General features: G+C 58.2%; 1 protein-coding gene across 50 annotated transcripts in view; it reads left to right on the forward strand.

The window, feature by feature from the left end:
• Positions 1-15,837, forward strand: part of MTA1 (metastasis associated 1) — a 50,669-nt gene that overhangs the window by 25,557 nt on the left and 9,275 nt on the right. The window contains exons 4-10 of one of the 50 annotated variants that reach the window (XM_049899391.1): positions 2,428-2,478; positions 2,994-3,120; positions 3,194-3,257; positions 7,830-7,947; positions 11,947-12,049; positions 12,699-12,798; positions 13,462-13,650. In XM_049899391.1, coding sequence (XP_049755348.1) covers positions 2,428-2,478; positions 2,994-3,120; positions 3,194-3,257; positions 7,830-7,947; positions 11,947-12,049; positions 12,699-12,798; positions 13,462-13,650 — 752 coding nt within the window. Of the gene's footprint in view, positions 1-2,427; positions 2,479-2,993; positions 3,121-3,193; positions 3,258-5,115; positions 7,948-11,946; positions 12,050-12,698; positions 12,799-13,461; positions 13,651-15,837 lie in introns of those variants that run through there. The other 49 variants (XM_049899348.1, XM_049899350.1, XM_049899361.1 and 46 more) reach the window with 49 other exon arrangements.

The following is a 15,837-nucleotide window of genomic DNA, read 5'->3' on the forward strand; positions in this document are numbered from 1 at the left end:
CCTTTCTGCCCACCTGGTTGTGGTGTTGCTCCCAGGCGGCGTATGCCTCGTGGATGTCTTGTTACTAGGGTATGTTGTCCCCCAGTACAGGGTCTAATCTCTAAAGATGTTGGAGCGGGCTGTGTTCAGGACAGGCGCTTCAGGTGGGGTATGCTGGTTCCAGACTGCTGCCTGCAAGCCTGTGCCCAGCCCCGTGTCTTGTGGTCTCTGGGTGCTGAGAAAAGGAGCTGGGGTCTCTGGTCCACACTCCTCGTGGCTCCAAGGGCGGGCCATGGCCAGAGCCCTGCAGGAGTGTCAAGAAGGGCCCCCTGTATGTTCGGGGTTGGTCTGTGCTGGGCAGTTGCCCGGGGTGCCGTTGGCGTCACCTCAGGGAGGCCTGGGGAGCAGGAAGTGCTGTGGTGACCAGTGGTGGCCAAGTCGGGCAGGCTGGTGACGGACCCTCTCTGCACATGGAGCAAGCCCGATTTCCCAGCGGGGCTGCTTTGTCTGAGGGCCCAGAAAGGCCTGGGCAGGGGTCAGAGGGGCTCCAGGAGACAAGGGGGTCTGGACATGCAGCCGGTGTTCTGAGAGGGAGTGTGCAGGGCAGGTTTTCCAGAGGGCCGCATTGGAGCAGGCAGGATGGGGCAGAGGGGGCACCTAGCCGGGCGGTTGGCACTGAACCCTTGGGTGCCTGACAGGGCCCCCTACCCCGTCCCTGGAAAGCTCCCTGTGGGAGGCCCGCCTGGAGGCATGTTTTGTGCACCCGTAAGGCTCCCAGCATGACGTGATTGCCAGGCTTCAGGCTTATGTCGTGTGTCTGCGTGAGAGAGAGTCTGGGGGTGTGTCGTGTGTCAAATGTGCGTCTGAATGTGTACGTATGTGTGTATTTGTGTGTGTCAGTGTGTATGCATGTGTGCCTGGGTGTATCTGTATATGTGTCAAGTACATGTGTGTGTCTGTGTCTAGGTGTATCTCTGTGTGTATGTACCTATGTGTATGTCTGTATATTTGTGTGTGTATGTTTCAAACTGATGCAGGTGGGGCTGGCCAGGTGGCAGGTGCAGTGCGGAGCCTACTATGCGGCAGCCAGAACTGCACATTGAATGTGGTTGGAGGTTCCCTGGTTTTGGCTGGGTGGGGTCATGGGAAAGCAGGATGCTGGGTCTGGACATGAGGTCTTGGGGGCCTGCTTGGCAGGCATCCAGTGGAGAGGGACCAGGAGGCACTGGACGTGGGGCTGGAGTTTAGGCAGGGGACTTGGCTGGGGCTTGAGGGATAGGAGGTGGGCTCCTGGGTGAATCAGGAGATGGCCATGGAATAGGGTCACTGGCTGAGGGGAGCGAGGGCTTGGAGGGTGCAACCAGGTCAAGGGCAGCCTGGGGCAGGGCTATACCTGGGGTCACTGTTGGGCCAGAACCAGCTCATCCATGGTAGGGCCTCATCCTTGCCCAGGGCTGGTGTGCTGCATCTCCAGAGAAGGTGCTTTGCCTGCCATGCCCTGGATTAATCCCACGGTCAGCTCAGACTCCCCAAGGCCATGTGCGGAGGTGCAGAGAGAGGCCTCCACTGACCCAGGCCCTGTCTGGCACCTGCAGGTGGTGGGGGGTCTCAGCTCCCTCGTGGGGTTGGAGCTGAAGCCATGGCGATTTCTGAGGCTGTAGGTACCCCTGGGGGGTTGAGAACAGGTGCAGATTGCCCATGGGGTCCCTCAAGAAGGGGTTATTGGCTGATGCTGGGACTAGGGTTGCTCTGGTGGGCTCTGCCCCTCTGTGGCAGGAAGGTGACGGCTACAGTGGGCTTGGCCATGTGGATGCTTGAGGTGCCTGGGGCTCAGCAGGGCCACCCTGAACGGACAAGGGTGCTTTCCTGTATGGAGCTTCCCCCCACCCCACCCCACCCCAGCTGCCCCCTGAAGTCCACCACGGCCAACATGCAGCCAGGACTTCCCACAGCCGCCACTGGGAGTCAGCAGAGGGGCATCCAGGGTACCTTTCAAGAGCTGGGAGGGTGGAGTCAGAGTTGCCTAGGGCCCAGGGGTATGCCTGGGGTGTTGCAACTGGGGCGACCCTGACAGCCCCACTCGAGTCAGCACAGTGGGTAGGGGCGGCCCCTGACCTTGCTCTGCGCCCCTTCCTGGAGTCCTGTCCCAGCTGGCACCTACCTAGTGGGCTGGTGTCCTCAACCCCTCAGCACCTCTTTTCCCCCATCCCCTCTCTCTGTCCCTCGCCATGCCTCTGACCCTTAGGGAGCCCCTGCAAGGCTATGCCTCAGCCCAGATGGGGTGTCCCGTGCCCCAAGATCTCCCTCCAGGGGCTGCCCTGCACCCCTTACACCCTCTGTCCCTTCTCCACCAGCCATGCTGTGTGGTCATGGGGCCCTTGGGTGGCCGTGCCTGGGGTGCTGTCCTGACCTCTACCGTGGGCATGTTTATGTTTGTCTGTTATCTAGCTTTGTCAGTCTGCTATAAAGCCGGACCAGGGTCGGAGAACGAGGAGGAAGGTAAGCGGCTCCTTCGGGGATGGGGGTGAGAACAGCCTACAGCTGCACGTCCACTCCTATAGGCCAGCGAGTGACCACGGCCCAGCCTTGGCTGAGCAGCTGGGTGTCCCTTGGGCCAGCCTTGTGGGATCCTGAGGGTTGAGCTGTGTGTGGACAGAGGCTGTGTGCCAGGCGCAGAGCTGGTGGCCCCCACGGCTGCCCATGGTGCTCCCCCAGTGTGGGCTTCGGGGCTGTGTGGCCTCTGGGGCTGGGGTGGGACCAACAGACAGAGGGGCCCCCTGCTTGGCCACCCCAGGTATGTGGCGGCGGCTGCTTTCTCCTCTTCCTCCCAGGGCTGCACTGTCATCTTCCCTCCTTTCTTGTCCCCCTGATGCCCGGGGCAGGGGAGCCCATGCTTTCAGGTGGTCAGGGCATGAACAGGCACAGCTCTACTGAGCGTCCAGTGGGGGTGGCCAGGTCAGGCCTGCGTGAAGCCTGGGAGTCTGCAGGAAGTGCCAGTGGCCTCTCGTCCTCAGGGGAGATGGAGGAGGAGATGGAGAACCCGGAGATGGTGGATCTGCCTGAGAAGCTCAAGCACCAGCTGCGGCACCGTGAGCTGTTCCTGTCGAGGCAGCTGGAGTCCCTGCCTGCCACGCATATCAGGTGGGGCCGCGGACCACCCGGGGGTGCACTGACCCTGACCACCACACCCCTAATGCCTCCCCATCTCTTCCAGGGGCAAGTGCAGTGTCACGCTGCTCAACGAGACCGAGTCACTCAAGTCCTACCTGGAACGGGAGGTAAGTCGCACCGCATCCTCGCCGCCCTGGCCCCATGGCCCCACGGCCCCACCTCACCCATGACCAGGCTCAGCTGCTCCCTGAGCCAGGCTGACCTGTGAGGAAGGAACCAGGTGGCATGATCACTGTCCTCGGTCGGTGCCCTCCCTGCTTCTTTGTGTCTCTGGCCTTTGCCTCAGTGTCCACCTGCTCCTGGGATGATCAGCGTGTGGACGTCCACTCCCCCACCCCAGGAAGGCCCCCTACCTTGCAAGGACGCTGTACACAGCCCCTCATGGGGAGGACGCAGTTGGGCGGGGGTCCCAGGGCCACAGCCAGGCCCACTCTCCTGTGTGGAGTGGACTGTCTCCAAGGGCAATGAGTGACAGTGACCAGACTTGATGCATGTCTGCTTGGAACTGGGCACTGGGACCCCTCAGGGCCTCACAGCAGCTGTGGAGTTGGGGGTACTGTTCCCCTTCAGGTGGGCGGCCATGGCGTCCATTCCCAGTTGTACCAATCCAGAACCACATCTGGGAGACAAGTGGTGGTGGTGATGATCTCTTTCTGAGATTGACGCTGGGTACTTGGGACTATAGAGCCAAACTCCTTGTCCCTGATGAGCGCCTGGGTAGGCGTCCACCTCAGCCAAGCCAGTGGGGTCTTGAAGCAAAGGCTCGTGGTGCCTTGTCCTCAGGCTTCTCCTGCTGCTACTGCACTGGGCCCCGCCATGCGTGGGGGCTTGCTGGACACAAGCCTTGTGATGCCTGCCTTGGATGTGCGGACATCACAAGGGCAGCGGGACTTAATCCTGCACAGGCTGGCTTCTGCTGGCCTGGAGGACTGGGATGCTGGCACAGCCCACACTGGGGTTGTGGCTTTGTGCGGGGGCCTGTCCTGTCCCCTAGGGGGGTGTTACTCACTACATGCCAGTATCCCTCCCCCTACCTGAGTTGTGACCACCAGAAAGCTCTCCAACGTCACGTGTCCTCAGGGACAGAGATGCTCCTGGCTGAGGCCACCGCACTGAGGATATTGTAAAAAATGGCTACTGGGGGTCAGACTCCCTAAGGCCAGTTGGGGTCTCATACAGCTGGAGCCTTTTTGTTACTTAGAGGGACGTGTGTGAGAGTTTAAGAAAACACCTGGGGTAGGTAAGGAGGGAGGTGTGTCCTTGGGCCCCTGGGCCTGTGTGCCTGCAGCTGGGGTCTCAGTGTCGTCCAGGGCTCTGCTGTGCCCTGGTAGGAGCTTTGTGTCCTGAGATCATTGCCAGCCGTCCCCCTCCCATGTCCAGCAAGCTCTAGGCTACCCTAGAAGGGGCTCCCCACCTTGCATGTCGCCAGTGCCAGTGGCATCCTGTCTCTGTCTTGGCTGTCCCTCAGTCCACCTGGGGCTTTGTGAGAAAGGCTGCTCACTCTGGGGGGGGGTCCAGGATAGCCACGTGTCACCCCACATCGTAGGGGACTTACCTGCAGCCTGCCCCCCAGCCTCCGCTCACCCGTCACGACATACTTCAAATGGGCTTCTGACTGCCTTCTAGTGTCTGGCTCCTAATGAGACGAGGAGCTCTGTGGTGGGGAGGGACTACCACTTCCTGCTCATGGCCATAGTCCCCACCCCTCATGCAGAGTCCAGCTCATCACAGGTGTTGTCAGTTGGACGTGGATGATGGATGGTGGATGGATGGTTGGGCGGCTGGTTGGGCGGATGGATGGTGGGTGGGTGGGCGGATGGATGGTGGGTGGGTGGGCGGATGGATGGTAGATAATTGGACAGACGCATGGATGGATGGTTGGGTGGACTGTGGATGGATAGGTGCGGATGTTTGGACAACTGAGTAGATGGACAGTGGGTGGGTGGGAGGACAGACAGACAGACAGTGAGCAGGCGATAATGATCTAGGGAGAATGGTGCTGCGGGCATGCCCCAGGTACCCTAACTCCTTGAGGAGTCAGGAAGTTTCCATGAAGCGATGATGCTTATAACTAGTGCTGAAAAGTAGGACTCAGCCAAGAAAGGGCAGAACTTGTGTGCCCAGAGGTGGCTGCCTGGAGCGCGGAGTGGGCAGGGCCCAGAGGTGGCTGCCTGGAGCGCGGAGTGGGCAGGGCCCAGAGGTGGCTGCCTGGAGCGCGGAGTGGGCAGGGCCCAGAGGTGGCTGCCTGGTGCCTGGAGCGCGGAGTGGGCAGGGCCCAGAGGTGGCTGCCTGGTGCCTGGAGCGCGGAGTGGGCAGGGCCCAGAGGTGGCTGCCTGGAGCGCGGAGTGGGCAGGGCCCAGAGGTGGCTGCCTGGTGCCTGGAGCGCGGAGTGGGCAGGGCCCAGAGGTGGCTGCCTGGTGCCTGGAGCGCGGAGTGGGCAGGGCCCAGAGGTGGCTGCCTGGAGCGCGGAGTGGGAAGGGCCCAGAGGTGGCTGCCTGGAGTGCGGAGTGGGAAGGGCCCAGAGGTGGCTGCCTGGAGCGCGGAGTGGGCAGGGCCCAGAGGTGGCTGCCTGGAGCGCGGAGTGGGCAGGGCCCAGAGGTGGCTGCCTGGAGCGCGGAGTGGGCAGGGCCCAGAGGTGGCTGCCTGGTGCCTGGAGCGCGGAGTGGGCAGGGCCCAGAGGTGGCTGCCTGGAGCGCGGAGTGGGAAGGGCCCAGAGGTGGCTGCCTGGAGCGCGGAGTGGGAAGGGCCCAGAGGTGGCTGCCTGGAGCGCGGAGTGGGCAGGGCCCAGAGGTGGCTGCCTGGAGCGCGGAGTGGGCAGGGCCCAGAGGTGGCTGCCTGGTGCCTGGAGCGCGGAGTGGGCAGGGCCCAGAGGTGGCTGCCTGGAGCGCGGAGTGGGAAGGGCCCAGAGGTGGCTGCCTGGAGCGCGGAGTGGGCAGGGCCCAGAGGTGGCTGCCTGGAGCGCGGAGTGGGAAGGGCTGTGGGTAACTGACCTCAGGAGAAGTTGGAGCCTGGGGAGGCCATCCAGGCAAGGGCAGAGGCTGGCGAGTGAGAGGTGCCGCTTGGGTTTTAGAAAGACCCTTAGTGACAGAGCTTCACAGATAAACTCTCTGCAGCCGATGAAAGTGATGATGCAGAAATGTATCCGAGGCACGAAAAGGCACTGGTGATCCAGAGAGCAGGCTGTAAGATAGTAAATGCCGTATCAGCCGCTTTGTAGAAAGCCTCTGCTGTACACATAGGTGAGTAGAGGTGGCTGGGGACTGGTGCATGAGCACTGGGGTGCCTGTCTCCGGTCCCTGTTGCTCATCTGTCTGTTTAGGAAGCAGGTAATCCTCAAGTAATGAAAACACTTAAGCTTCTGTTTGGGCCACATGATACCTGGGAGCCCTCCTGCTGCTCAGTGCGGACTTCTGCAGCGAGCACTTATGTGGTCTAAAATTTTTAATTTACAGTGGTCTGGGGTTGGTAGTACCTCTCAGGGCCTGCCAGCCGACCCCAGCCCAAGCCTCAGATAATTCTCACAGATAAAGTTCTGACAAACACAGGCTCACAATAAAAAAAAAATCACACACAAAGGAGCCAGAATCAGCAGAAACAACACAGCAGACTCAGACCCACCAAGATCTTGGCTGATGGAATAGAAAATACACAAGTCTGATCCATTTTATGAGGTAAAGGAGGGACCTAGAGACTTGGCACAGAGCCTGAGGGCGGGCCGCTGCCTGGAAGCCAAGCGCAGGCCTCGTGGGCAATGCCCTGTCAGTAGGAGGCGCCAGCGCCGGTCAGCTCCAGCCAGCACCTGGGAGAGTGCGGACATTGCAAAGGGAGCCACTGAAGAATGGCCAGAGCAGATCGTTTTCAGAATGGTGGAGGGGGAAATGGAATGAAGCTTGGAATAAACAACCAAAAACGGATCGAGAAAAGGACCAAATAGACACATGAAAAAGAACCTAGAAGCCCAGACACAGGTGGTGGGCGTGAGCGCAGGTGGTGGGCGTGAGCGCAGGTGGTGGGCGTGAGCGCAGGTGGTGGGCATAATACATCTACCGCGGACACAGTGAGTGCCAGTTAAAGACGTGACTGGTTTCTTGAGCAATGATGGGAACCAGCCCTGAGCTGTTTACAAGGAACACAGCTGAACGGTGGGGTGTAACTGGCTGGCCGGGGGACAGCTATGGCCGCACTGCTGTCTAAAGGCAGAGGGACAGTTGCCATGAGAAGAGCTCCGTTCCTGTGGTAACCACTCCAGGTCCTGCCCAGGTCTGTTGGCTTATCCTCTGTTTAGGTTGGTTTAAGTTAAATGTTCAGTGTTGATGCTGATAGAAGTGTGGCCGTTTTCGTACCTCCTATCGCACAGCTTTGATCAGATCGAGCAGACCCTCGTTTTCTGTGATGGTCGCTTCTGACCTTCTCCCTGTTTCTCGTTCTTGGTGTTTCTTTTCCTTCTCTTGTCGCTATGATGTCACACAATGGACTCGTTCCCCTCCTCATTCCCTGTGGCCGCACACCATGGCCTTCCTCCCAGGCGTTGCCTTGAGGGCCCAGGGAGCCTGTCAGCGCCCCCGTGTCCCCCAGACTCCCTGGGCGTATCCCGGGGCCTTGCCCAGGCACTGGGGCAAGGATGCTGCTATGCCCGCTGGCATGTGCTAACCTGCTGTGTCTTGTGTGGTGTTTTTCAGGATTTCTTCTTCTATTCTCTAGTCTATGACCCCCAGCAGAAGACCCTGCTGGCTGACAAGGGGGAGATCCGCGTGGGGAACCGGTACCAGGCTGACATCACTGACCTGCTGAAGGAAGGTAGGGGGCCAGCCAGCTGCAGCGGGTACCCACGGGCGAGGGAACAGGAGGGATAGGGCGCTGACTGCCTCTTGTGGAGCCTGACCTGTGGGTGGGGTTAGGGTCCCAGCAGTGTGTCCAGACCCCTGAGATGGGACTTAGCAATGGCACTACCTGGCACGTTGGGTTTTGATCCCTTTCAGCAGTTATTTCCCATTATATCCCTAAAGCTCTTTCTCTCCAAAAAACTTCCCTTTTTTAATGGCTCTGCAGGCATTTTGCTGACTTTGTCTGGGGATGGCCCTGTGTGCAGAGACTGCCCATGGGCGTGGACGCTCACGGGGCGGGGGTGGACGCTCCTGTGGCAGGGGTGGACGCTCCCGGAGTGGGTGTGGACACTGGCAGGTGCGGACACATGCAGGGGTAGACATGGACGCTCAAGCGTGGACATGGGCTGTGACCCACTCGTTCCCTCCCTCACACCTGGACCACTTTCCAAGGCTGGCCCTGAGGCGTCCCAGAGGCTGGTGGTCATCCATCCTTCTCTCGATCGGTTGCATCCCACTCCAGGGGGGTGGGGATGGGGGGGCTAGCTTTACCCTGCATCTTCCTTGGGGACAGCATCAATTGGTCCTGGAGGTTAGTGACTGGCTGGGGTCAGAGAACAAGGAAGTGCCCGATGGAGGCCGCACCAGTCCCTCAAAAAAGCACACCCAGGAGGCCTCCTTCCAGCCTATGGGGCCCTGGTGTGTCTCAGGGTGTGGGGACCCCGAGTCCCTGTGGGGTGGGCAGAGCTGCCATGGTACCACAGGAGGGGCAGAACCCCAGAGCCTGCGTGCGTCTGGCTTCAGAACCCCAGCCCCTCCTCATCCTCCTCATGGCAAGTCATGTTCTTCCTTTTCTGTCCCTGAACCTGTCACCTGCTGACTGGTACCTGTTACATGCCCCACAAGGGGCATTTCAGGGCCTCCTATGATATAAGTGGAAGATGGTGCCAAATGTAAACCTCAAAGCCAGTCAGAGGAGTGCATGTGGGTGTCCGTGTCCAGGACCAATGGGTGAGGAGTAGCTCCCCCCAGGGTTGGGCCCACGTCCTGCCCCCATCATCGGTGAAGTAGAGGTGTGCCAGTGTTGTCATGATGACCGGGGTGGGGTAGAGCACGTGTGGCCGCTGGCTGGGCCTCCTTGTTGGTGAGGCAGTGGGAGATGCCCAAGCTCAGCTCTGTGAGCTGTGAGGTAGCTGGGGCCACCCTCGTGGAAGCTGTAACACATCTTGCCTGCAGGTCAGCAGAGCCCATGCCACAAAGGACGGGCCTTGGTGCCGGGGCTCTCAAGGGACACAAGTGAGCAGGGCAGGGGACCAGGGCCGGGCCAACTAGCCTCTTCCTCCGGGGCTTTGGGCCCATGTATCTGGGCCAGAAATGCCTTCTTTGCCCCCAAACTGCAAAAAGCTCCAAGCATTCACTTCCAGGGCTTTGAGCCTCATTCTTGAATGAAACCCTTGGTCCACCCTGCATTTACCTTGCTGGAGCAGGGAGTTGGGGTCGTCTGGCAGTCCCCGTGCTGAGAAAGCGGCTGTATGCCGTCCGAGTCAGTGTAGCTTCTGCCACCTTTCAGCTGTCAGGACAGGGACTTGTCCCACAGAACCTGCAAACATGCGTGTGACTGTATACTCTTGTCCCATAGGACCCTGTGACTGCGTTTACACATGACACGTGCACACGCACATACACATGTGTACACTTATTGAGGGGAATCCTTGTACAGTCGGTTGAAGGTGTGCATCAGTGTACTGCGTGTGCTTACCGTGTTGTCAGCCGCCAATCTGTTTGCTTTTAAATAACGTGGGTAACCACCTGGAAGGCAGTGGAGGATCACAGGTTAAACCTATGAGAGGGTGTGTCTCAGGGCTGGAGGAGGGGAAGCAGAGACAGAAGCGGGGCTGGGAGTAAATAATAAAATTTGACCCTGGCCCGTGACTGCCATGGGACCGCGGCGCACAGCACCCGTATGTGACTTGGGCTTTGTGGTCTTGGGTCCCAGGGGTTTTTGCACACGGAGAAGGGGAGCAAGTGCCCCTGGACTTCCCACTTGCATTAGTAGTTGTTTTGCTATATTTGCTTTGTCTTTGTTTCATTTTGCTGAAATATTTTAAAGTAATCACAGGCCTTGTGCCTTTGTATCCCTGAATACTTGTTAGCAGCTTTAGGAATGAGGAGGAAGCACCCATGGTAGGCACAGCTCTGTTGTCCTGCCCAGCTGTTCGCTGAGCACTCTTAACAGTGTCTGCGGCCCCTTCCATGCTCACAGCCCCGATGACCCTCAGAACGTCCCATCACCAGCTCCATGGCTTCTTGATGAGCCAGCTCAGAATTGTTTGCAAAATGCCCCAGAACAACAAAAGGAGTTGTCACCTTGGAGAGCTCCTGGGTTCCCCCAGGCAGATTTTGCCAGAATCGAGCTAGGCCTGCCCCCCTGCCTCCTCTTGGCAGAGCTGTGAGGGGAGCAGGTAGGAGCTGGGCCCGCACTTGCTGTCACTCACAGCACCACCCCCACGAAGCGCTGGGCCTCAGGGAAGGACAAGTGGACCTTGTCCTTGCCACCTGGGGCAGGTTGCCCTGAACAGTCAGCAGGTGCTCAGATGGAGGTGGCAATGGACTGGCCATGGGTAGGGCAGCCAGAGGAGGCACTGTCCAGGAGGGATGCCATGGCTGAGAGGGCTGCCACTGGGAAGGGGGGCTCCAGCGAGGGTGGCGGTGGCATGGCAGAGGGGATGGGGCCTCTGTGAGTCGGCCCATCTTAGCCGAGGCCCATGCTGCCCTTTCTTGGTGGCCTGTTCGCTTTATGCGCATTTCCTTTCCATTTTACTGCCCCCCACAGGTGATCACATTTCCTGTGGTGTGTGTGTCCTCTTGTCTATGTGCATGGTGCATTGTGAAGGCACCACCGTGTGTCATGTACCATGTCAGTCTCATCTTTCCAGTCTACACAACATCAGGCCACTGCTCCAGCCCCCAGTGTGTACCTGCCACACATGTGTACCTGCCGCATGTGTTCCTGCCACACGTGTACCTACCACACGTGTGTTCCTGCCACACGTGTACCTACCACATGTGTGTACCTGCCACACGCATGTACCTACCACACCTGTGTACCTGGCACACACATGTACCTACTGCACACGTGTACATACCACACCTGTGTACCTGCCACACGGTACCGTTCTGCTGGTCGTACAGTTCAGGGCCAAAGCTTGAGTGGGCTCCTCTGGCCTGGTGCCATCAGCAGATCCTGTTGTGTCTGATTCCGGGACACATCCTTGTCTAAGGCCTCGAGTCTTCCTGGGGACTATGTATGGGACAATGGCAAGGCCATCCATGCACGTGGATGGACAGGTGCTGTGTGGCTCAGAATGAGAGCTCGCAGGCGGTGCCAGGCTGGGACCTCTCGCCTGGGAAACAAGGACAGAATAAAATTGGCCCTTTTGGCCCCATGAAGGTCCGTGTGTGCTATAGTTGCCCCAGGTCCTTGCTGTCCAGGGCTCAGCAGGGGTCCTGCATACTGGCTGTTGCCACAGGTAGTCTCTATGTCACTTCACACAGCTGCGTGTGAGTCGGCAAGAGATCTCAAAATAAAAAGTGTCATTAACGAAAGGTGCTGTCCCAGGCCTCCCAGGAGCCTGGTATCTGTCACAGCCACTATCACAGCTATGCTCTGAGGAGGGGCCAGGCCTGGGGCCTCTCAGTCTCTCCAGAGTCTTTGGCCAGAGATAACTGGGCTCCACTCAGCCCGGGTGCTCTGTGTCTCCAGGTAAGAGTCTACCACATGCCCAGCCTGCCCCTGGAGCTCTGGGTAGCCCCTGCCCGCCTGCCTGTCCACCTTGAGTGTCCCCCAGATCTGGGGCAGGAGAGTGCAGGCCAGGGAAAGGAACGGGCCCATGGAGGCCTAGAGCCTACCTGCAGCCAAGGCTGCTTTCAGAAGGTAGCCTGCCTCAGGCAGCTATGGTCTCCTTTCTTGCAGGTGAGGAGGATGGGCGTGACCAGTCCAAGCTGGAGACGAAGGTCTGGGAGGCGCACAACCCCCTCATCGACAAGCAAATCGACCAGTTCCTGGTGGTGGCCCGGTGAGCAGTAGGTGGGTGGGTGGGTGCGGGGGCCAGGGCTGTGATGCCTGTCTTGGAAAGACCTCCAGTGTGAGTGGCGTGAAAGCCACAGGGCCAACTGCTCAGGGTCTTTCTCTCCTGAGCACGGCCCCTACCCCTGAAGAGGCCCCAGTGGTTCCCGAAGACGGCTTGTTGGGGGCTGGGGTTAGTGTGCACTTTGAGGGATGGACTAGGCAGGGACGGGGCTGTGAGCACTGTGCCAGCCCCAGCCACCTGACCTGCCAGACTGGGGTAGGGGGCTGGGTAAATGGCTACTCAGGAAGGGAGAGAAGAAGGGTGTGGACCCTAGAGCCATGGGGACCTTGTCACCAATGGAGCAGCTCCCACCTGTGCAGGAGCCCTGGTGGTCATGGGAGGGAGAAGGTAGGTGTAGAGGCCTGGGGTGCCCCCAATGTCACCTGATCTCAGTGACAACTGGGGAACAAGACAACTCAAAAGATGACCCCTGAGTTTTCATCACAGAGGAGGGAGATCCAAGAGTTCTCTGATAAGGGAGCCCCAGCCAGGGTTGCGGACAGTCTAGACACAGCATGGGAGGAAGTTAAGTCCTTGGTGTCCCAGGCCCCAGGTGGCCGTGTGGAGCTGTGACTTTGAGTCTCCTGTCCCCCAGCTCTGTGGGCACCTTTGCGCGTGCGTTGGACTGTAGCAGCTCTGTCCGCCAGCCCAGTCTGCACATGAGTGCTGCAGCCGCTTCCCGGGACATCACCCTGGTGAGCACCCACTGTCTGCCCCATGTATTGGACGCCGGTTGGCTCGGGGGAGCCTAGTGGGCTTCAGGCTGCCAGGTTGTGACACACACATGCCCCCCACTCCTTCACACCTCTTGCTCGTCAAGGGCAGGTGGACATTCTGGATCCATGTGCACAGGGTGTGTTCTCCTTGGGGTCCCCACCCACCCAGCCAGAAGGGATGTGGGGTGGCCTGGGCCATCCTGTCTGCTGCCCCTAGAGGGCTGGACTCTGTTCCCTGGGGTACTTACGGGGAAGCGAGAGCCTTTCACCAGGCTCCTGGGTCCCCTATGGAGGGCTCTCCTGCCAGCCCCTGGAACAAGCCTGCTGCCATTTGCAGTCCCTCCTCTCCCCCCATGTCCCTGAGGCCCTACTGGGCCCCATTCACCCGCTACCACCCGAGAACTTCCCTTGCTCTTCCCAGGTGGGTTGGTCAGCCCCAACTGCTCCACTCAGCCTCTGCCCTTGCAGTCTTCTCGCCAAACACTAGCCATGTGTGCTGGGGGGACAGGCATCCCTCCACGGGGACAGTGTCCCCAAAGGAAGGATGTGCTTGGGGCTGGGGTAGGGATGGGGGCTCAGGGAGGCTCCATAGATGTGGTAGGCAGGCAGGGTGCCAGGCCAACCCCTCACTGTCTTACACAGTTCCACGCCATGGACACGCTTCACAAGAACATCTATGACATCTCTAAGGCCATCTCGGCCCTGGTGCCGCAGGGAGGGCCAGTGCTGTGCCGGGATGAGATGGAGGAGTGGTCTGCCTCGGAGGCCAACCTCTTTGAGGAGGCCCTGGAGAAGTATGGGAAGGACTTCACAGACATCCAGCAGGACTTTGTAAGTGCTGAGGGGGCGGGACACGCAGGTAGGCAAGAGGAGCTGTGGTGCTGTGTTCCTGTCCCAGGGTGGGGTCAGGGGGCATGGTGCATGGGCACTGGGGTTGCTGGTCAAGGTGGGGTTGTTCTGCCCACTCGTGCCCCCTGCAGCCCTGGAAGGTCCTCAGCCAGGAGACGGTGCTGTGCCCCATGGCCCAGGTATTCCCCACCCTCAGCCCCCGCAGCCCCATGTTAAGTCACACGGGTCCGCTTGTGGCTGCTGCTTTCACTGGTTGGACGGCTGGCCTACAGCCAGCCCCCTTGTCCCAGCCACATCTCCCATGTCATGCCGCAGCCCCCTCCCCAATCCGTGGCCCCTCTTCTTGTGCGGCTACTCCAGAGCAGGGCATGCCCCCCAGAGGCCACAGATGTCCTGCCCTACCCTGCGTGTTAATGGCCATCATGGTGCTGAGGCCATTGGAAGGAAGAGGACAGCAGAGGGGTACCTATCTGGAGCCTGGGGTTAGAGCACCGCTGTGGCTGGGGACTTATCCCTGGGTGGTCGCTTGGGGGGATTCTTGCCAAGACATACCAACCCCATACTTGTCTTTGGTTCTTAAATTTTTGTTCTTAATTTTTGGTTTGTTGTTTTTCACTAAACTTATTTGTATCTCTGAGAGTTCCCATGAGTTTGGGGTCTTCTGTTTAGTGAGCTCGTCTGCCCCATCCCCTATGGGAGTTCCAGTGTGAGCAGAGTGAGCTATGCCCTCCGGAGCCTTCTCCCCTTAAATCCGCAAAATGCATTGAGAATCATTGAGAGGAAGTGTGTTCTCAGAGCCAGAGGCAAAGCTCAATAGGCTGTCCTGGCAGAGAGTAAGCAGGCTGGGAGGGGAACATAGTGGGGTATGACTTCCCAGGAGGCAGGGGCCGTCTCAGGGCAGGGAAGGAGCCTGTGAGCAGGGTCAGGACACGGGATCGTTGTCCTCTGATCACAAGTGCCACTTGAAACAGTAAACGACAAAGCTGACAGGACAAAGAGCCAGACCAGTGCAGCAGAGGCTTGGGAAATGTCCAGAGAGCAGAAGAAATAAAACATGGGGTGAAAGAGACAAGGAGCCTCACAGACTGAAGGGCCAGCCTGGAAGGAGAAGTGACACTGACATTGGACAAAGGTGGCCCAAGCCTGGCCAGACAGTCGATCCCCCAGGGGTCATTGATGGACCAGCCAAGGCCCTGTAGGGCAAAACTCAACCCTGAAGCAGTAGCTCTTGTCAGGAAGAGCAGTGAATCTCAGCTGAGTACGAACGCAAGAGGAGTATTGTGGGCGGGGAGGGTGGGCGGCTGCTGTTCTGACCAGCCTAGAGAACGGGAGGCCTCTGCAGTCCATATATGTGTATAACTTTGACTAAATAAACTAAACAAAATGAGAGAGACCTTTTCAGACCAAAAAAAATGAACGAGATGACATGAGCTAGAAATAGACTCCATCAGCTGGACTGAAAGCAAAGCCAGTGGGGCAGTGAATAGACTGAATAGAATTTAAGGTAGAAGGCACTGCACAAGGTCACGACAGAGGCAGGTTCACCAGTGCTGAACCTACATGTTCCAAGCTATGTAGCAACAAAACAAAGCAACCCGGATAGAAACAAGAGGAGGAGCTGAAAGAACCTCCCTCTGAGAGAACATCTTCCCTTATTTTTCTCTCCAACAGCTCAAGTGGATTAAAAATAGAAAGAAGTTATCTGAATTCTATATTTAACAAGGCAGAATTATTAGATAAACTCATACCACAACATATAACTTTTCCATATGTTTATAGAAAATGGATTGTAATAAAAATACCCATAAATACCAAAGAAGCAAAAATTTTATAGCTGGGTTCTCTAACCATGTCGCTAGACTTCACTAAGGGCAAGAACTCAATCCCTGAGAAATTAAGAAAAATTACCATCCTACAAGGTAGTTTAAGATAGAACTCGATGGTACAATTAGAACACTAGAAAACAATTTTGATGAAAACAGTGCAAACCTAAAATCCTTGGGATGTAGCCAAGGAAACAGGAAAATTCATAGCTTTAAACACTGCTGTCCACAGGTGGGAAAAAATTACATTAACCTGAGCAATGATACTAAGCTTTTATAGAAGGAATAGAGAAGCCATAAAGTGATTGTCTGGTCTAGAGAAGAAGTGTTACAAGAAATCTACATT

Source organism: Elephas maximus, chromosome 10, assembly GCF_024166365.1.
Source record: "Elephas maximus indicus isolate mEleMax1 chromosome 10, mEleMax1 primary haplotype, whole genome shotgun sequence".
In the NCBI taxonomy this organism is placed as follows: domain Eukaryota; kingdom Metazoa; phylum Chordata; class Mammalia; order Proboscidea; family Elephantidae; genus Elephas; species Elephas maximus.